General features: G+C 42.6%; 2 protein-coding genes across 2 annotated transcripts in view; one reads left to right on the forward strand and one right to left on the reverse strand.

The window, feature by feature from the left end:
• The window catches only part of LOC118418444 (neural-cadherin-like), a 28962-nt gene extending 24188 nt beyond the window's left edge, over positions 1-4774 (forward strand). Inside the window, exons 28-33 of the mRNA XM_035824345.1 lie at positions 101-267; positions 692-971; positions 1333-1510; positions 1902-2101; positions 2472-2769; positions 3300-4774. Of these exons, the coding sequence (XP_035680238.1) occupies positions 101-267; positions 692-971; positions 1333-1510; positions 1902-2101; positions 2472-2769; positions 3300-3522 (1346 nt within the window). The 3' untranslated portion in view covers positions 3523-4774. The remainder of the gene's footprint in view (positions 1-100; positions 268-691; positions 972-1332; positions 1511-1901; positions 2102-2471; positions 2770-3299) is intronic.
• Positions 4775-6645: 1871 nt separating this feature from the next.
• LOC118417597 (hydrocephalus-inducing protein homolog) overlaps positions 6646-21586 on the reverse strand; it is a gene marked incomplete in the record, with an annotated part of 61778 nt that continues 46837 nt past the window's right edge. Inside the window, 26 exon segments of the mRNA XM_035823194.1 lie at positions 6646-7956; positions 8353-8577; positions 8977-9207; positions 9496-9646; positions 10002-10165; positions 10493-10702; positions 11051-11134; positions 11392-11527; positions 11999-12168; positions 12889-13042; positions 13341-13456; positions 13709-13907; positions 14147-14316; positions 14631-14849; positions 15442-15649; positions 15922-16069; positions 16391-16556; positions 17050-17188; positions 17359-17580; positions 17917-18216; positions 18556-18771; positions 18974-19059; positions 19411-19685; positions 19955-20227; positions 20585-20684; positions 21000-21503. Of these exon segments, the coding sequence (XP_035679087.1) occupies positions 7471-7956; positions 8353-8577; positions 8977-9207; positions 9496-9646; positions 10002-10165; positions 10493-10702; positions 11051-11134; positions 11392-11527; positions 11999-12168; positions 12889-13042; positions 13341-13456; positions 13709-13907; positions 14147-14316; positions 14631-14849; positions 15442-15649; positions 15922-16069; positions 16391-16556; positions 17050-17188; positions 17359-17580; positions 17917-18216; positions 18556-18771; positions 18974-19059; positions 19411-19685; positions 19955-20227; positions 20585-20684; positions 21000-21503 (5352 nt within the window).

Here is a 21586-nt window from a genome sequence, read left to right on the forward strand (position 1 = left end):
GATTTGTCTTGTTGTTTTCAAGGTGAAGTAAAATATTAACGATCTTATTTACTTTGAAAAGCATGTAGATGAATGTGTTTTTTTGTGGTCTTTATCCCAGCTACGCCTGAGTACTCCTTTGACAGCGAGTCATGGATCCGGTACCAGCTGAGACGACCAGTGAGTGCGCGGAACACGCAGCATCAGCTGATGTTCCGCACAAGAGTTCCTAACGGCCTTCTCACGGCGGCTGCCTCCAGGGACAGGCAGGAGTTCACCAGCTTAGAGGTGGGAGCCTGTTGAGCCTTAATTGTTGATTATACATTTTGCTTTCAAAAGGCAATGTTCAGGTAGTGAGGAGAAGGCTTCAGTTAACAACTGTATACAGTTGCTCAATGTTGGAGTTTGTATTGTTAAGAGTCTTACTGCAGTTTAGTTAGAAGTTTTTGTTTCAACATGTTATGAGCAAACATCAGTGACTTGTCATACAGAATAATGCTACGACCGTATTTACATTTACCCTTACTAGGTGTTTTTAATGCCTACTCCATATTTTTTTGCTTCATGCAACCTGTTTGGGTGTATGTTGAAGTCACAGTTTGGCTACTAGATTTTATTATGAAATCTTGGTTATACTAGCAACTTAGCAAGCAAAGTATGTGTGTTAATTTCATATATTTGAATATCAAATGACATATATTTGTATATTCAGCTGATGAATGGCAAGGTGCAGTACCGCTTCAACATTGGAAATGGTGTCCACATTGTCCGTTTGGAAGACTTCACTGTTGATGATGGGGAATGGCATGTGGTGAACGTTGAAAGGTTCGGGAATGAAGTTTCCCTGAAGTTGGATGGCGGTGGAGGACAACGAGAGATAACAATCGCCTTAGGGAGTCACCGAGAGATCCTTATTGACCAGAACAGTGTCCTTGTGGGAGCCAATGTCACACGAGCAGCTGAGGAACAAAATGTGTACAACGATTTTATTGGTAAGCGTATGTCAGAAAGTTGCACAAAATTTCACCTTATTTTTACCTTCGTCAAGAAGGTTATGTCTTTAGTGTGTGCGTGTGTGTGTGTGTGTGAGAAGCCTTTGATGGATCCTGATGGTATTTTGTAGGAGTCAGAAAAATGAAGGTCAAGGCATTTTCTTTTTCATGTATTGCTTGGTTGGAGACATATTTGAAGACAAAGGCATAGAATATGTTACTACACACTAATGTCACATGCAAAATTTGGGAAAATTGCTGTTTTGACCAATATGCATTTCTATGTGCAAATGAAGCTTCAAGATAAGTTTACGTTGATCTGTGGTACACCTATATTTACTCTGTTGCTCACATTCTCCAGGGTGTATAAATGACATCCGTCTTAATGAGGAGTACCTGCCCATGGAGGGAGAGAACTCCGTTGCTATGGCAACCACGGAGGGCATCCAGCCAGGCTGCTGGGACCACGAGGAGTGTCTGAGTGCCCCGTGTGTCATCCCATTCGTCTGTGTGGACCTGTGGAGGGGGTACATCTGCAGGTCAGTAATAACTGTTTAAGATGAATAAATAAATAAGCTGTTGAACTGATAGGAAATGCTTGAAAGGAACCGAAGTGTAGTTAAAGGGTGAAGCAGCAATATTGAATATTTGTCTAGTAGGGGTGCATAACGCTACATGTAGCCTAGAGTTGCAGGGCAGAAGTGACTTAGTGTACTGTTTGCTCTCACGTCTCATACAGGCTCAGATTTAGTACTTTGACTGCTACATTGTACATGTACCAGTGTCGAAACTAAATGTAGGTATAATGTAACAGCAATATCAATGACATGATAGAATTCTGCATTCAATGCAATTTGCTGTTGTTCCACATTTTCTCACATCATGTTAAAAGAGAAAGGACATGAGAATTGAGCTTTGTGTATCTTCCAGGGATGACTGTGAGAGTGCCCCCTGTCTGAACGGTGGAATCTGTGACGTCCATGCCTATGGCTTTGTCTGCACCTGTCCGGTGGGGTGGACCGGAGTCATCTGCGACCAGGAGGACCAGACTTCGGCCAGGATAGTCGGGGTTGTTGGCATCAGTATTGGAGCTGTGGTGGCCATTCTTCTCTGTTTGCTGGTGCTGCTAGGTAAGTTGTTTGTCTTTTACAACGTTATTGAGTAGAGTTAAGAACATGACTTTTCATGTAGCTTCATGTAGCTGATCAGGAACTGGAAGTCTGAATTTCCTGCATTATTTCACCGCAGATTGAGTCTGGTTGTTGAAAATAAACCTGCAATATTGTTGTTGTTACTTTGCATTCATAGTCGCGATATTAAAGACCAGTCCTGGTCCAGTTTCTCCTAGATCACTTTAGTGTCACTGATGAAAGATAGTGGATGCTACCTGAAACGTCTGACCATTTCCAAATTCATATCCAGTTGCTTGAGTAACTGCTTTTTGGCATATATTATTGCCTGGATGTCTAATCTTCATCGACGTTCCTACTGTTGTATTAGTCCTGGTGCTGGCCTGTGTGATGTACAAGAAACAGCTGAAGGCTGCCACCACCAAGTACCTGGCGGTGGACGGCCACGACGACGTGCGCGAGAACATCATCTCGTACAACGACGAGGGCGGCGGGGAGGAGGACCAGGAGTCTTACGACATCAGGAAGCTGCAGAAGCCTGACAGGGAGTCACCAACACGGGCCAAGAGACCGCTGGAGCCGCGGATTGACGTTCCTCCGGACGACGTGCCGCAGATGAGACCGACTCTCCCGCAGGGCGACAATCCAGATGTAGCAGATTTTATAGGGTAAGTTTTGGCATTCGATCTACATTTACCTTGGATTTACATGTACATGTACTTTGAACTCTTTTAGATATGTTGTACATGTACTTTGAACTCTTTGTGATACATTGACACGCTTAGACTTCAATTGTTTTATAGGAAATGGTTTTCAAGACTCACATGTCATGAACATGTGTAATCACAGAACTTCAAAGTTGTATCAGAATTAACACCTAGCAAGACAATAACATGGATATTGTCATCACTGTTTTCTTAGCTATATTACATTCAAATACAGATTTATGATGACCACAAATGTAAAAGGATTTAGCACCATTTATAATGTGCGGCATGGTTGGCATTATTAATGGCACCTATTATGAGGATGAACTGAACTGAACTGATAATCATGGTCAAACTTCATGTGATACTATATTTCTCACTGAGAAAGCGACAGCTCATTACTGCCAGTTTTATGGTCTAACCCTATGCATGACAAGTTAAGTCAAGTTTATTGCACGATTGTAACAGGTACAATGACATGTGTTTCCTAGTGCAAGGCTCCATGATGCAGACAATGACCCCACAGCCCCGCCCCACGACTCCATCCAGCCCTATGACTATGAGGGTCAAGGGTCAACAGCAGGCAGCTTGAGTTCACTGACCTCTGCATCATCTGAGGACGACCAGGACTATGAGTATCTGGACAACTGGGGGCCACAGTTCAGAAACCTGGCAGACATGTACAGTGGGGCAGGGGGAGGGGCAAGTGCTTAGTGGTGACGTGTATAGACAGGTGCTATAATCAACTAAGTGTGAGACAGATTATTAACTGGATGAGCAACATAGTTGCAACAAACATCACTGGTGAACTAACTTCCGTTTAAATTTAAATTTAGAGACATTGTGGAAAGACATTTGTACTGTATTTTGAAGCTGTTGCAAACTGTGTTTAATCAGATACAGTTAGATGTATTTTTGTACTGATATGTTTATATGTCAAGGTGGTAGCATGTGCCTATTTAGTGTGCATCTAACAAGTGATCTTAGTACAAAAAGTGGCTTTAGAGTGTAGAGATAAAGATGTAGACCAAAATATCAACTTAACAGCAAAAGTTTCAAGGACACAGGAAAATATGATAGTGCAGCTAATAAAGATTAAGTCCATGTGTTTAGAGCTCTCACGATCCCACCTTAAACACCAGTGGAAGGTTATGTCGAGACTACCTCAGGCCTTTATCACACAATGTTTGGTTTTTCAAGGGCTTTTTTTTCAGTTTTTTTACACAGTTAAAAGATGCATGAAAATGCATGAAAAAGCTCTGTCACAAGAATTATCGTCATAACCATGTAATACTATCAGGGATTCCATATGCAGTTTGATATTCTTACATCAGATGTTTATCAGGGATGTTTTGATTTTTCTTTTAAGGATATAGTTTTTTTTTATACATTTGTAAGTAATGAGCCATTGTCCAAGCTGAACAGAGCAACAAAGATGATTGTACAGAATGATGTTTAAGTTAGAAATGTGTATCTAAGAAAATCCATTTGTTGTCCCCAGATTTTAACTACATAATTATGGCAAAGGGAATAAAACTCAAATCTAAATGTGCATCCAAAAAGGTGATAAAAAAATCATCAAATTCATTTGAACAATAAATTTTATATGACCACTCGTGTTCACAACAAACAGCTTGTAGACAAAGGGTGGGCTGGCAGGCCCATCAGTTCTATTCTGAGTGGAAGTCTGACTACAAACAAAAGGAAGGAAATTTATTCATATTTTTGGTTATCCTGTTTACTTGTGAATGGATTCTATCAGACTGGGTGTACTGGGCTATGTTAAATTACGCTCATGTTACATCAAATCTGGCTATCATACTGAATCCACCCTTTATATTTATCAAAGCTGTCTCAGATGTCTGCCTGTTTTAATATTGTGAAGAATGACCAGTTACTCCTGGCAAATTCATGCTGGCTATGTATGTTCCATTTTGAAAACTAGTTTGTTTGAAATGTGCTGCAAAGAACAACACTGCCTGATTCCAGTTTCAACAGGTAGTTTTTCATCCTTAGCGAACGAGCAGTTGGCATTTTATTTCTACAGATATGTGTATATTACTGATGCAGCTTACATGTACATGTACATGGGTACAAGGAAGCCCAATGGATCACTTGAGAAAGGTCTCTTCAGAGAGCTCAAATGAAACCGAATTGTGCAAATACTAATTCTTCACATATAGCCTACAATGGTAGTGCATGTAGTTGTAACACAATATCCATAATTTACTAGACTGAGTTTAACTTAGTGTCCATCCACCAGCTAGCATTTTTGACGGCAGTTTGTATAATTTGATGGATATGTAACGTTAACTTAATAAATATTGATGTCTTTCATGTTTTAGCACTGTTAAGTTTGACAGTCATGATCAATATCTAGAATTATTACAAAGTAAATGTTGTCAACAAATTTTATATTGGATTAATTTATGTTATTTAAATATGTGTTTTCCCGTGACCGTGAACACCATGTCACACATTGGCAACCGAATTGATTATATATATATAGGCATGGCTAAACATTGGGCAGTACAAGTGCCTCTTTTAATTAGACAAGTGAGGTAGAACTGTGCTTTGTACTCAAACATGTTGCATTGACTTTGAACAATCTGTGATGTATATAAGGTATGTTGTCAAAGTTAGTGTTTTGCTTTCCTCTGAAGTACTGGTAATCTGTAAGTTTTGTGGAAGTCTTGAGCGGGTGTTTGAATCGTTTGTAGTAACTGTTCTTCAATCAGCATTTTTATTGCTCAAGATAAAGTCTATAGATTCCTGAATAAATTGCTGATTTAGACATTTTTGGGTACTGTTTGCTCACTGTCGTTATATTCAAGGTTATACACATTTTGTAACCCTGAGGTGGACATCAATGCACGCACGGATGTCCTCCATAAAATTGACTTGCTACATGTGACCTTACCTCTTTATCGATATTTACCTCCATGAAATGTCATGGAATGGAGGTTATATTTTCTGTTATGTGTCTCCCTTACCTGCTTTGTAAGCTTACTCAAGAACGGCTGGATGGATTGGTTTCATACTTGTTGTGTTGGTGGGGTGTGATGAAAGCTCGAATCGATGAGATTTTGGGAGCCGTATCTGTCGTTATAATTGATGTAATATCTGAAATCACCCCTATATTTGAGATATATTGGTACAGGCCTCGTGCTTGATGTGTTGGTTAATGGCTTTAGCTCCAAGCAGATGGTGAGGTGACAGCTGTTAGCAGACGGGGTTGGCGCCAAGTATTCATCTTACAGTTGGTGTTGGGCTGTCAGAGGACAGTGTGCATCTCGTTTTTGTACCGTGTGAACAGCTGATGTTATGACATATTGGTGGAAAATCAAATCACCATCTGACTAAAGTTGGCCACATCCCTTCTTCTTTCTGAGTTTCCCAACTTCCTCCCACCACACAGCTCTGAGGCACATAGTCGAACCTCAATAATGCTGACAACCTTAGACATTTTAAATGCCAAACATCAAGCTTAAGGAACACCACGCTACCATATGCCGTCGACCTCTTAAACGCACATTACACAATTAAGTGTCACATTTTGATAATTACTAATCAGATGGTCATCCTCTGTGTCATTAAATAAATACACCACTACTTTCCCACAACATTTATATTATATAACCATTACTCTCAAATACAACCGACTATAAACATACATACCATCCACAAAAAAGCAATAAATATTTCATGGAGGTATGAGGTCACCGAACTCTAGTTTCTTATGATGTTATATGCCTTGAATCAAAGTAAGTAACTTAGTTGCTGTGTCCCCCTACCTTTGTAAGCTTAAAAGAAGACATATGTTACAATCAAGGGGAACTGCACTTTGAAAACTTTATTCCATACAGAATTCTCTTTTTTCCCTCTACAAAGTGGCTGGTGCATAGAGAAAGATAGGATATCATCAAGATGTTCTGACAGTAAGTCAAATAAGTCTTATACATGTATCATTACTCACCAAAATATAACATCTATTTATCAAAGATGTACAAAGTTCACCTCAACCAACTTTTTTTCGATAATAATTTGTGAAATACACAGTGAAATTGTAACTTGTTACTCTTTGACTTTGAAAAGGCTGAATAAATTCAGCTTTAATCCCAATACATTAGAGATAGGATTTCTTTTGACATATACAGAACATTTGCAGCACACTGCAAAAAGATAAGGCACTAAGTTCTTGGTTTAAAACTGTAATCTAGATAGATAAGTGTAATCATAACATGGCCAAAATGTTCACAGACTTGGCATATACATTGTACATATATCAATCTTTACATATTAGTTCACATCAAACAGTGACAATTCAAAATGCATAGCAGCAAGTTCCCATGTAGTATAGACATTAGGCAACATTTCCCCTGACTACTGCCTTTTTCAAATATAGTTTTTATTCACCCTATATACATTTAATATAATCCACTGCAGTAGAGAAGTCACAATAGCCAACAAATTTACAGCAAACAAAATATCCTCAAGAGGCACCCTTAACGAATCTAGAGATGTGGAAAGTGAGCCCTTGTTGTGAAACTTTGATGCACTCCAACATAAGGCTTAAATCAAATTTATTTGAATTAATGTACGGTTTTCTGCCTCTGAGAAGCTTTAGGATTCCAAATCCACCAAGCTGTAGCTGTTCTGTGTTTAAGATGGTGTAACTCCCTTCACGTAGAAGGTCCAGGTAACATTGTGCTCCCCCCCTGCCGATCTGGGGCAGGACACCACCAGCTTACCCATCTTGGGTGCCTTACTCCCACTAGTGTTCCCCTCAAACCCTACAATGATGCTGTGGGTTTTCTTGGCTCGGATGGTTTCTCCTGCCTTAACACTGAAGGCAGTGTTATCTACAGTGAAGGTGAACGCTGTGGTGTGTGGGAAGATGTTCTTGAAGGGGATGGAGGCAGTGGAGCCAGCACGGATGGTGTACGGTCCCTGGGGTTTGGGCGCCAGACAGTTCCCTACGAGAGGGAAGGTGTACTCCCCACCGACGGCTGACGAGACGGTCAAGGTCGCGCGGGACTGGCCAAGTTTGGAGGGTTCATAGGTCACGTCAATCCCCACTTCTGTACCGCCCTGGGACCCAGGAGCTGCATTTACTGTCTTTTCTACATGGAAATCACTGTTGTCAACCTGAACAGGATAGAAAACCAAAAAAAAAAAAGATCAGATGAAATACAATGTGAAACTGCAATTTCAGCACTAAGGCCATCTCCACCATGCCCACAAAGTGACTTACAAAACTAAGAAAGGGCTGAGTTTGTATTTGTCTATTGCCACTCATGTAATTTACAAAGCTCTTGATCAATAAAGAGTAGGTAAAAACACTTGTTAATTTGGGGACCAAATTCAAGTTAATCAGGTCTTCTAGATCCCCCTACCCACTCATCAATTTGTTCATGAAGCAATATGTTTGCCACCTGGCCTATTTTCCTGCAATACAAATCTGGTGCTTGGAGAATTCTCTGGTGGAAGCCTAACAGTATCAAGCAAGGAGGAATAAAATATTGGATGAAATAAGATCTGTACCTTGCAGAGATATTCCACTTTCTGTTTGGAGAAGTTGGTGAGATGGGCTGTCTGTGTCTGGTTGGCCCCCAGGCTGGCTTTGAAGTGCAGCGCTCTCTCTGGGCCAGCTGGCAGGGCCCTGAGGACCAGGTCATACGTGTAGTGGCCCAGCTCACTGCTGTACAGGGCCAGGCGGCCATTGGTCTCCCCTGCCTTCAGTGGCAAGTACTCAAACATCATCGAGCCCTGCAGAGAACATCAGGAAACGTACAAATGTTAACAAGCCCAGAAATGTCCTTCAAAGCTCACAAATCCCTTCACATTGCAAAGAAAATCTGACCATACACATGTATCTTAGGCTTTTATACAGATGAAGAGGCACATTGTACAATTCAACACTGCTTAGTAAACTTAAAACCACTTAGAGGACTGAAGATATCACTGTTTATGACAACACTTTGTCAGAACATCCTCTTTTAAAGAAAAACTCTTTAAAAAATATAAGTGTACACTTACATCTTACAGATAGCATCAATCTACACAAAGATAGGTGGGCTTAATCCTCTATCTTTTTAGAGGAAATCTGAAGAAGTTTGCAAGATATGAATTTATGTGAGGAATACAAGGGAAGTGTGATGTCTGTACCTCCGACTGTGCAGGAACCACAAACTGAGGCGGCAGGCTGACGTCGGCCACCTTACAGTCCGTGGAGAAGGTGATGGGCACGGCCAGGGGGTTCTCCACTGTTACCGTGTGTGAGGCGCTCTGGCGTACAGGTGTGGTCAGGTACAGGGTACTGATGGTGCCGGGCGGAGTCGCTTTGAACGTCACAAAGTAGAACTGGTACTCTCCAGTAGTGTCCTCCCGGAACACAACCTAATGTGATAACAATGCCACATATGAAAGTCACTTAGAAGTTTGAGACTGTTTGACATAGTTTTGCATGAAGCTAGGTTATAACTTGCTTCAAAAGGTGTGACAAGCAAAGCATTTTAGAAAAGTAATCCTATTAACCAAACAATGAATTACATCAACATAATTATTCATGATCATTAACAATGCTTGCTTTATAAGGTACTAGTAGGTCTTCCCATAATGAACAGCAGAGATTATTTTGGAACTATCATTCTCCTACATATGCTACACATAGCAAATATAGCTCACCTTGCTGGTGACAGTCCCCTCTCTGTGAGCGAAGAAGTTGAGTTTGTAGTCCCTTTTCCCCAGCCCTGGCACATCAATGTAGTCCAGCCCCTTCAGACTGGTGCTCTGGTCTAGACGGTCTGGCTTCACCATGTCTATACTCACCCGGAACCTGAGGATATAAAAGTAGGAATGGTTGTACATGTATCTGTTGTTGATGTGCCTTCATCTAATCTTGAAACACATTTGGCAAAGTCAATATGTAGACAAGTTTCCAAAACTTCATTTCTCTCAAGTAAGATAATAAGATTAATGTTTATTGCAAGTTCGTCCCTGAGGGCTTATTGCAAGTACAAACAACACATATAGTAAAAAAGTTCAATGATACTAAGAACTAAATTTCATGTTGTGCTACTGAAGTGTACATGATGCTACTTTTGTTGGGTTTGACTTCACTATATAATAACATTTTCTCCTTTGAGTCCAGTCAAAGTAAAACATGAAGAAAGACAAAATAACTGTATTACCTCTGTGGATGTTTGAGCCAGTTGGAGACCGTCAGCAGCTCAGTGTATCCTGTCTTACAGGGCACCTCCCTGGTGATGTTACTGATGGCCTTGGGAGGCTCTGCAGTGCCTGTCAGGTTATACAGCAGGCCTGTTCCGTCAGGTAGGGGGAAGAACACGGTGCCCTGGACACAAACAGAACATGGACAGTTGGAATGGGATCCACAATCAGCCATGTTTCTCACAAAACAACAATTGTCTCCTGAATCCCCTCGGTTGTCAGTCAGACAATGACTGTAGGTGTATCTGAGCCTGACCGACCCCATGTAGCCTCCATTTGGCAGCTCCCAAAGTTGAAAAGGTCACTAGTCACTCATAATTTCCACAAAAGAACAAATTTTTACATGCACTTTACAATTATCACTGGTAAAAATGACATATTGAGGACATGACGATTTTTGCGAAAGCAAGCAGACTGCTGGGAATCAGGACATGGAGTGTACGATACTCACTGTGTGCTTCTTCCCCTCGGCTGTCATGCAGAGTGGTTTGTACACCAGCTCGTAGGCTTTGTTCTGCTGCGGATCCACCAGGAAGGTCTCCAGCCCCGCCCAGAACTCCCCGTCAATCACCGGGTGCAGCTCCCACGTCTGGTTGGTGCGGTTGGAGATGGTGACGGTCTTGGTGTCCTTCTGGCGGACATGCGTGCTGAAGTTCAGAACCTGAAACCACAAAAAAATCTTGTTAAGATCAAGAAGAGCTAAGCTGATAGTCTAGATTATCATCCCATCTGTCTACCACAGCTGATCTAGCTTACAAATTCACCTCAAGTGTTTTTGGAACATAATGTAAAACAAAAGTATGTGTGATACTTTTATACAAAGAGCTGTAAGGGCCAGACTTCTAAGATTGCTTCTAAGAGAGTGGGGACCATTACACTGCGATTTTGTAATGTCTTTACATTTCTGTACCTTATGTTTTTCTTAAAGTTTGTATATCTGCTTCTGCTGTGCTGTATTATGTATCTTTGAAATGCAATAAAAATAAGAAGCAAAAAAAAGATTGCTTACCTCCTTGAGAGCAGGTGTGCTGACACACATGCCTGTCAGGGTCAGGAGGATCTTCTTCCTCCCTTCAGTCACACACTCCAGGTCCTACAGAGGAGAGATGATATGTTTGGAAATGTTTGGTATGGACAAGAATTACAGATGTTGGATCTCTGTCTGTATCTATCATTCCATGTCAGAGCAAGATGTTTCAAACTCTGACAATGTCATATTACTGGTACTTTGAATTAGCTTTAAAATTTCTTAATCTTTAGGACTTTTCAGATCAAGTATTTACACAATTCGCTGGGTACTAAAAGTAGATAAAAGCAAGTTGAAGGTTGTAAAAGTTTCTGCAATTTTACCTCATATCTGATGTCCTGGCTGACTTTGGTTGGGTGGAACACCACATTAAAGGCCACCTCCATCCCAGGTGAGATGTAACCTTCAGATGGGTTTATGGAGAAGTCAGGCGCAAACTGCCGTACTTTCCACTGGAACCTGATGGGCACAGTTTAGACATTACATCTGAAATAGCTTCACACCAGCATAAATCATGATAATTTCATTAGACACAAACCATACATTTGTAGTAATTGATGGAAATCTGTATATTGTTGCAAGTAGTATGATATTGGAAAAATGAAAACATCTAAAAAATCACTTTTCAAATTACTGTAATCTATATCAGTTTGTAAATGACAACAGTAGATTGAGTACAGAATAGGATAGCAGCATAAGTTATGCTGCTTGAATTTGCTGCCGGAGTCGTCCAACCAAACTACAGCAAAGGAATAGTAAAAGCAAGCACCTCTTTAAAATGCAGTGAAGGCAGTAACAAATTCCCTACACAAATCAGATGAGATGGACCAATGGCAAGACCTAATAAACTTATATATCCTTTTCATGGCAAGACAAACAACAAGAGTCTTGACTGTTACGGGGATGCAGAATATTTCAACAACTCCTTACTTTGTGCCGATGTCGCCAACATTGCGCATGACCATCCTGCGTGTGCTGCTGCTGCCCATCACCACCGCGCCAAACGGGATGGACTCCTGGTCCAGCTGCACCTCGATCCCCTGGCACGAGCCCATCAGGACAAACAGGGGCTGGGAGAACCCTTCACTCTCCATCATGACCTGCAGAGGCAAACAAGTGTTTTGATCAGTACCATGGACAGGCCCATTCTGACTATTACGACTATCACCAAAGACAGGCACTATTCTGAGTGGGTATGATTAGCACCAAGGACAGGCCCTATAATGGGCAGGCCCAAATTCTGTGTATTATAATTAGCACCAAGGACAGGCCCTGTTTCTGAGTGTTATGACTAGCATAATGGACAGGCCCTACCTCTGAGTGCTATGATCAGTATCATTGACAGCCCGCATCTGACTATTATGATTAGCACCAAGGACAGGCCCTATTCTAAGTGGGTATGATTAGCACCTCAGACAGGCCCCATTTTTTTTTTATTGTAACTAGCATCATGGACAGGCCAACATTCTGAGTGATGTGACTAGCATTATGCACAGGCTCTATTTTTTTAGTGTTATGATTAGCACCAAGGACAGGCCCAATTTCTGAGTGTTGTGACTAGCATCAAGGACAGACCCAAATTCTGAGTGGGTATGATTCGCACCAAGGATAGGCCCTATTTCTGAGTTCTATGATCAGTATCAAGGACAGGCCCAATTTCAGATTGTTATGATTAGCACCAAGGACAGGCCCAGTTTTTTAAGTGTTGTGACTAGCATCATGGACAGTTACAAATTCTGAGTGGGTATGACTCGCACCAAGGATAGGCCCCATTTCTGATTGCTATTTCTGAGAGCTACATTTTCAGATATTCAGTTTACCTCCTCAGTGAACTGTGGGATACGTGTCCTTGGTGAGAAGGTGACCTCAGCGTTGACCTTGCCGCCGCGTGGTTTGAGGGTAATGGACTGGTACGGAGAGATAGAGAGCACACGGGAGTCCTGCAGCAGGTGACTGGATGGAGTGCACACCAGACTGGGAACAGATACAAAAAGAAGACATCAGTTAATTACCTTTATTGTGAAAACTTGGTAAAAATGACAGTCACTATCAACTCTCCTCTACTTTGCTACTTTGTCATTTTCTTGGACCTGTAAGCCCCAAAACACATGAACACCTGCCGGTATTATCTGTTAATTTTCTAATCGGTCCAAAATCCAGTCAACCGGGACCGGTCCAATAGGAAAAAACAGTTTTGTACTGGTACACAGTAACAGTATCTACCCTTAAATGATAGTAGTACTATTTGATATGATTTTGTTGCCATACTCACTTAAAGGTGATTGGAGCCAGACTCTTGTTGACCAGTGACACTACCTTCTTCACTGTTGTCCCTACCAACAGTGCACCCAGCTGGACAATCTTCTGTCTCTTGTCTGCAACCTCCACCTGTGATCACACCACAAGTCAGACACTCCAAGACACTGATGATAATGTACTTAAAGGTCATTAGAGACAGAAAAGGGACAGAAACACAGACATCTTTGCTATTTTCTAAAAGCGTATCTGGTATCATAAATCATGATCAAAATACAAACAAAATCCTATTAGCTGTTTGTTTGAATTAGTTAAAATACCCCAAATCAAAAACCAGACACCGAAACAAAAAAGAAAAACGAATTTTGAGGAAGAGAAACTTACTGTCATCTCTGTGCCTTCTCCTCGGATTTCAACATTGGTCTGGGAGAGTCCATTGATCTCAAAGGGGAGGACGTCAAAGTACTTGACACAGTGACGTGGGAGGAAGGAGATGTGGACCTCACAGGACTCCTTTGGTGAGAGGATGGTCGGTTCAAACTGCACCTCCAGGTGGGTCGTGTTGGTGAACAGGCAGTTCACACTGGTAGGGGGCAGAAGGTCAGCACTCATCATCAACATGGACAAATGTAACTATTTCAGATGTATTTTACTCCTTCCAATTTACATGTTTACTTCAATGCTCCAAACTAAGCCCCCCAAAAACAAAAGACTGGTACAAACTGTATCAAATCCTTCTTATCTGTTGTCAAAAGGTTTACCAAAGGGAACGTCAGAAGACTGTTCTCAAGGTCAAAGTGTTTGGAGGCAGAATGTGCTTACCTCACTTCCTTGGAGTCTTTGTTGGTGACCTTCAAAGCGACTTTTCTGACAGGCATGCCAGCATGGTGGACAAAGCAGGGTCCAAAGTCGTAGTTGAGGAAGGAGAAGTGTAGTCCTGGGGTGACCCCTGACCCGAGGGCCTTCAGGTCATATGTCGGGCCGTTTGTGATCTGGAAAGGACATTCCCAGTGAGTGATAAACTTTTATTGTAGCATTTCTTTCTGGTTCTATCACAGGTTTTGAGCAACACAGGTCATATAATCAATTAGCAGGGAGCTTTCAACAAAGGAGTTGTAACAAGTGATCTAACTGGTTCACAGTATCAAGTAATCTGGTTGGTCGGTAGGCTGAAAGCCACCTGGGTTTGCTTATAAAGTATGGCCAGTGCTTTTTAAAAATTTTCAATTGTCTATATGCTTATATAATACTGTTGAAATGGTATGATCCCATATTTTGCTGTTTTTTGCAAACTGTCAGTATCCACCTGTAGAGCCAGCTGACAGTCCTGCAGAGTCATCCTGGTTGTTGGGCAGAACGTCAACATGCATTTCTTGTGGGCGCCTACAGGGACACTGCCTATCTCAGGGGAGATGATGACTGTTTCAGGGTTCCTCTGTTGTTCCTTCAACCAGTTGAAGTCAAAGGTGAACTTGCCGTTGTTGACAATGTGGATGGTCCGCACTGCCTTTTCATAGATCTGAACCTGTCAACCATATTGAGAATTCCGTTAGGCCTTTCTTTCTTGACAGTGACACAGCTCATTACACGGGCCAGCCTAGGTAGCTCACATGGGTAACACTAGTTCACCTTTATCCGTGGGTGCCCTTTATCCGTTGTTTGTTTTTTAACATGGAATTTTAGGCATGTCAAGTTGCCAGGCTGTGGTTTCAAATTGTAATATTTTCAAATTATGCAGTTTGAAACCGTCATCCGTCGACCTGATCCCTAGATACCCCATCTTTAAAACCAACGGATATAGGTTACCCCGCGGATAATGGTGAACTAGCGTTAACGGCTAACCAGCAAAAATACAGACGGACATACACACATTTACACAACATACATAGGATTCATTACAATAAGCATTTGAATAGCATTACAATATAGAATTATCAATTATCATAAAAACTGGATCATGCATCCACAAAAATATCAGGGAAATTGATAAACGTAAGTTTACTAGCATTGATAGGACAATCATGAAATTAGATCTGCTAACATTTTATTGTCACAAGCTGTTTGCTGATGAGATTGCATTACCAATGGTGTGGAGAAACAACAGTCTATACACTCACCTGTCCAAAGCTGACCTGGTTGAGCCCCTGCGGTGTCAGAGTGACCTTCTTACCAGCTGAGTCCTCACATTGTACAGAGGCGTTAGTGGTGTAACCCTCTGCCTTCACGTTCAGAACCAGCGGCTCTGTTTTCTGCTGTACGTGGCACACGACATTGAAGTTGACCTGCTTCTCCTCAGTGGGACTGAAGGCCACATCGATGGGGAAACTGTACAGACAAAGGATAACAGTAGGTTGGTATGTCGCCATTGCCATCAGTCACTTGATAACTTTCAAGTGCAATTTGTGCACATTTTAATCTACGAGAATTGCCATTTTCACACATCTATCAATTGCAGGATAACACATACTTTATAGATCCCTAAAGCACTTACATAGAATTCCTTTTCTTGACCAAATCTGAAGGTTTACATGTAGATAATAAAGCTCTCAAAACCACTGGACCTAGCCTGGATAGTTCTGAGACCAGTCCTAACCTACCTTGCATTTGGCGGCACCGTCCCAGCCATGGGGGTGATGGTCAGGGCAGCTGCATGGCCCTCAGAGTGTAGGGAAGACTCCAGAAACTCAAAGGCAAAAGATCGAGGTTCCTTGTTGCACAGTCCTATGGTTTCTACAGCACTGTGACCTGCAAGCAACAAAAGCAAAATGATGAATGCAGCTGTCAGCATCTGAAACAGGTGTTCTGGTGCCCTTCTTTTAGCTAAAAGTTGGGTGGTCAGGATCCTTCTTACAATAACTCAAGGTGGCAATATGGTTAATGTCCAAGTGCATTGCTGTTCCCTGCAAGGTATACATATAATACAAGTAAATTGTATATAGTTTTTAAAGTAAAAAAAATCCGTCCACTACAACTCAACCTACTTCAGGAATGGCATTACAACTGATAATTAAGCTCCATAATTTATAATAATGGATCAAAGAATTGACAACATTAGTGTAACTGTACCAAGTAGCAGCGGCTTGAAGTTGAGGTGTGAGCGGTCCATGACGACTTTAGGCTCGGAGGCAGATCCCGTCAGTAAGAATGGTACGGAGATGCTGAGCTCAGGGATGGTGAAGCACCAGAAGGACTCCACTACTCCCAGCTGCTGTGTACAGAACTGGAACCCGACCTGGTAAACAAACAAACAAACAAGGTCAGAAGGGAACAGGTAGACTGCAAACATATGCAGCAAGACAAAAATGCCCCTGCAGTTCCAGAGCAAGCTGCTAGGGAGCCAAAACATACATCACTTCTTCCTTACATCACAAGCTATCTGCCACCAAAAAATCAAGACCATAGAATGTCCATAGCATGTCCATGTCAAAAGATAGAAAAAATGGCAGTTCTGCTGCAGTACCAAGGTAACAAACCAGGAGGCCCAAAATTGGCCTTGACCTTTGTCTAACCCAACCGCTACGCACATACCAAATATCATTGTAGTACATCCAAAGGTCCTTGTGTTATGTTAACCACAAATAGTCCGAAACACAAACAGACAAACACACAGACACACCAAAAAACTATACCTCCATTTTTCATGGAGGTAAAAAGGTTATGGCCTGAAAAGGGCATATCTCTTAGACTGACTAAAGGACATCAAAAGATTGGAGAAGTTTAAGTACCTTTGTCTTGCGTCCCGCCTGAATGTGACCCCGTGATGTCTGGCATGTGAATGGAGATGGTAGCTTGGAGTCTGATTGGTCCTCGTTATTCCAGAGGAAAGAGTAGTCCTTATTGGTTGGATTCAAAATGAAGAAGCTCCTAAATGTCAAAAGAGAAGCCATTAAGTACTTTGTGATAGCCACCAAGCCAGGTACTGACAATGCTAGAAAAATTTGTATCAAAAGTTTAACAATTCCAAACCCCTCCTAGTCTTAAGTGGAACTATGTCATCTAAACTATGAAACTACATTGTGTGCTAGCCCAACTACCTTGATGTTTTGACGCTGATCCCAGTGGCAGCAAACTCAATGACCCGTGTGTTGGGGTCCAGAGTAGCGCCAGGTGGTGCGCCCCGAGGACCTCGCATCTGGGGGTTCCGTCTGGCATTGATGTAATCCGAGTCCTCAAGTTCAAAGTGACAGTAAGGCAGGAGGCCGCGCCCTCGGACTGCCAGCACCGGGGCCTGCTTACCCTCCTCCAGGTTGGGAATACTGCAGGACAGAAAACAACATTCATGCATGCAGACTTACACTGGAATATAGATTTGGTCGTCTAATTCCTTACAACAGGTATTAGACATTGTAAGATGCCGTCTAATTGATGTTGTAAAGTACGCAATCACAGTCAATATATGACATATACTGACTGTCTGTATCTGTACCTATATAGCCGGTATCGAACTTCAGCATAACACACCAGCAGTCAACACTGTCGTGTTGATATTACCTTACCACTAATGTACATTGTATCAATTTGCTTTCCATACATGGACTAAAAGAACAAATGGGAGGATACTGAAACCCACAAGCTGTCAGAACTTCACCGACCTGCAGACGAGTTTGGCCTCGTACTGCCTGATGTCCATCGGCGAGAACTTGACCGAGAAGGTCTGCTTCTTGCCAGCGGGTACAGTTCCTGTCTCGGGGGAGATGCTGAAGGGGCTGGGGGTGGTCAGGTCCTCCCCGGGGGGTGGGGACAGCATCATGCGGCTGGACGGGCGCAGGTCGGGGGTCGGAGCCGTTGGGGGTCTGTCTGCGGCAGCGAAGCTGACGGACTTGTGGAGTCCGTCTGTCACCAGCTGCCAGTTGAAGTGGGCGCTCACTGTGCCTTTGTTGTTCAGTGTGAACCTGGGGGCAAAGGTCACAGTGAATGACATCCCTGCACTCTTTTGAGCTTTAAAATACAAATTCTAGAGAATTAGAGAAAAACACTACTACTACAGACTCATGCACAGTGTATGAACCCCCCCCCCAAAAAAAACTGCCAAAGCTCAATGATATTTCTTTCCATCCTTCCTATCAGAGCTGGACAAAGGAGAAACATCTGATCGAGATAGGGTATTAAGAAATTCTATTTCAACATCTGCTGTTCAAAAATAAAAGATGTTTTCCTTACCCACATCCTAAATATTGCAGGTATTGATTAGGTCTACCCATTGATCATGATTCCACTATAGTTGAACTTACTCATATATCCTTGACTGGAACATCAGTGTGTCTTTGAAGCCAATGGACTCTGTTTTCCACTTCAGCTTGGCAAAGTCACAGGTTGCACTGACTTGCAGCTCCAAATCTCTGGTGGAGTTTTCCACGACAGTGTGGCCGGGCTCCTCTGCTGTCTCCGTCACCTTCTTACGGGACAGGCGTGCGGTACCAGAACCAGGGGTAGGCTGGTCCTTTGTTCTGTGTCAAATACATTAGATATTCCTCTGTCAAGATGACTTACAAGGATGACAACACACAGACAAATGTCAACATCAATAACAACATACATCATCATAGCATGAAGCATTGTGTATTATCATCAATATATGCAACAGTGGACATTATTACCGTGAAAGTCTTGAATGCACCTTGTGCATGTTCATGAATAGGAGGCACTCACGTTTTCTTATCACCCTCTTGTGGCACCTGGATAGTTTCACCGTCCACCCACTTGATGACCCGTAACCGATCATCCCAGTCCTGCACCTGTACACGGAACATTGCAAAACATCCAATCAATACTGCTGTGCCACAATTGTGTGCATAAGATAAAAATTATTGACAGAATTAAGAAAAAGAAGACAACCCGTCCTATATGGAGACATACATGTACGGTACAAGGCTTATACTATAAGTTGAATATACATCTATTACAATGACTGTACCAACCAGTTTAAAGGCTGGAGTTGAGGACAACTTTATCATTATCATCATCATCATCTTTGATGCATTTGATGCATTTCAGCACACACACTGAGTGGGCAGGGGATAACTTAATGAGTATACAAACTGTTTATTATCTGCCATACTAGCTCCAGCCATGTCCACCTGTCTCACCTGGTCAGGTGTCTGCTTCAGCAGTATCTTGCAGATCTTGCAGGCCACTGCTGCCCTACTGAGGGGTTTGGGCTCGTCAGACTTGAAGACGATGGTGATGTCCTTGGTGCACTTGGGGTGGAGATGTCCGGTCTGTGGGCTGAAGGTCAGGGCTGCGTGTTCCGGCCAGGTGAAGCGGTAGACATCTTGTTTGGAATGGTTGGTGATGGTGAAGCTCAGCTGGTGAGGTTCACCAATGGCACAGTCTCCGAAGTCCAGGTGGTTACCATGAACAGCTGGGGAGAAGATCCCTTCTTTAGTATATATGAAATAGTTTTTAAAACTATAATCTTATTGAACTCCTACAGGGTTTTGATATTTTGTAATGATTTGTCTTCATCATCATACAAACAAATACAAAAAAATCACTTAAGGTCAAGATGGGACATGTAGGAATACGAAACAAACTTGTCTAATATCATAAGCATATACAGGTAAGATTACGTTAAATATGAAGACAATGTTTTTTCGCATCCAGCTCATCCGTACTATACTCATTGTCTACCTTGGATTTCTTCTTGTGCCTGTAATGCCTCTGTGGTGACACCAGCCAGAGGTGCGTCCAGAGCAGGCAGGTTTTCAATGGTCACCTCCTCCTCGTACCCTTCTCCGATCAGCTGTATGTTGGTCTCCTCATACTGGTTGTCCATGACACTGAGGTGGATGGTTCCCTTGTACTGTTGCACAGCTCCAGGCTTGAACAGCACATCAAACTCCACCTGCACACCATTCTCCACAATCACTGACATGGTGTGGGCTTGTTTAGATTGGGGCTCATCTGATGATAGAAAAATATTCAGCACGGGTTACTGACAAGTTACAGCCCAACCACTTAATTCTATGGAGAGACCATGGCCCCTGCAGATCACTACTGAAACAGTAAAACAAACTGAACTACATTTTGACCTTTGAGTATCTTTTAATTTAAAAAAGAGCCCTAAGGTTAACAGTTAGTGGTAATGCACAAGACCAGCCAGGACAAGTTCTAGTGTGCCTTAGAGGGAGAGTCAGGTGACATTAAGATAGTAAATGTAAAAAATCAAGGCTGCCTCTGATATACATGTGTGGCATAACCAGACTTCAGTGCTGTTAGATGAGATACAAAATTTGCATTGCTGCACTGATAATGACTAACCTTCCTCATCAGAGTCCACACCATTGGCTTGGATAGCTTTGCTTCCTCTCTTCAGTCTCAAGCTGAACCCTCTTTCAGGGTCAAGCAGGTCAATGTCAACCTACAGGGAGGGAAATGGGTTAAATGATATAATTTGTGCAAGCTCTAATTAGTATACTCATTTCTGAATCTACAGAATAGACTTAAAATTTTCCTCAAACACAAAAAAAATTCCAACACAAAATGTTTGCACCCAGGCACAGAGGAACTCTTGTAGTGCAGTGGAAATCCGATGCACAGACATGCCTTGAATCACATTAGATGCACTGTATTATCGACCAGTTTGTACAGAATATTCACAAAACATTACCCATGACATGATACTTATAATATTCAATTGTCCATGGACATTTCTACAGTAGTGTAACATGCCCACCTTGCAGGGAAGGGTACCATCATTCTTGAGGACCATGGGCAGGGCCTGGGTGTGTCCCAGCAGCAGACGCCTGTACAGCAGCAGCGGCATGCCCTGTTTGTTGAACAGTGCCGGCTGCACCAGGGTCACCCTGGGGAGGGTGCCCTCTCCCACCAGCTCAAAGGACAGGTTGCGTGCCTTGGCCAGCGTACTGGGCAGTCCCTCCACCGTGGCCTCGAACAGCCCCGTGAAGCTCTGCATGGTGGATGGGGAGAAGCTGACCACCACGTACATGTGGCTGTGGGTGGGGATGGCCACTCGCGACGGCTCCACGTCAAACACGTCTCCGTGGAGCTTGGAGGATGGCTTGATTGACAGCGGCTTTACAGAGAACGCCACGTCGCAGGGAACCTTGTTGGTGTTGGTGATCTGGAAGCGCGCCCTGGCCTTCCTCCCCACCATGACATTGTTGAAGACAAACTTGTTATCCTCTTCAACATACATCCCACCACTCTCCAGTTGTAACTGAGGAAAGAACGAGGAAGACAAGGTAACAATTTAGCATCTTAGTTGTCTGTTTCATTAGGCCATGTTTGATTATATGGATG

The sequence above is a fragment of the Branchiostoma floridae genome, chromosome 6 (genome assembly GCF_000003815.2).
Source record: "Branchiostoma floridae strain S238N-H82 chromosome 6, Bfl_VNyyK, whole genome shotgun sequence".
Classification (NCBI taxonomy): Eukaryota; Metazoa; Chordata; class Leptocardii; order Amphioxiformes; family Branchiostomatidae; genus Branchiostoma; species Branchiostoma floridae.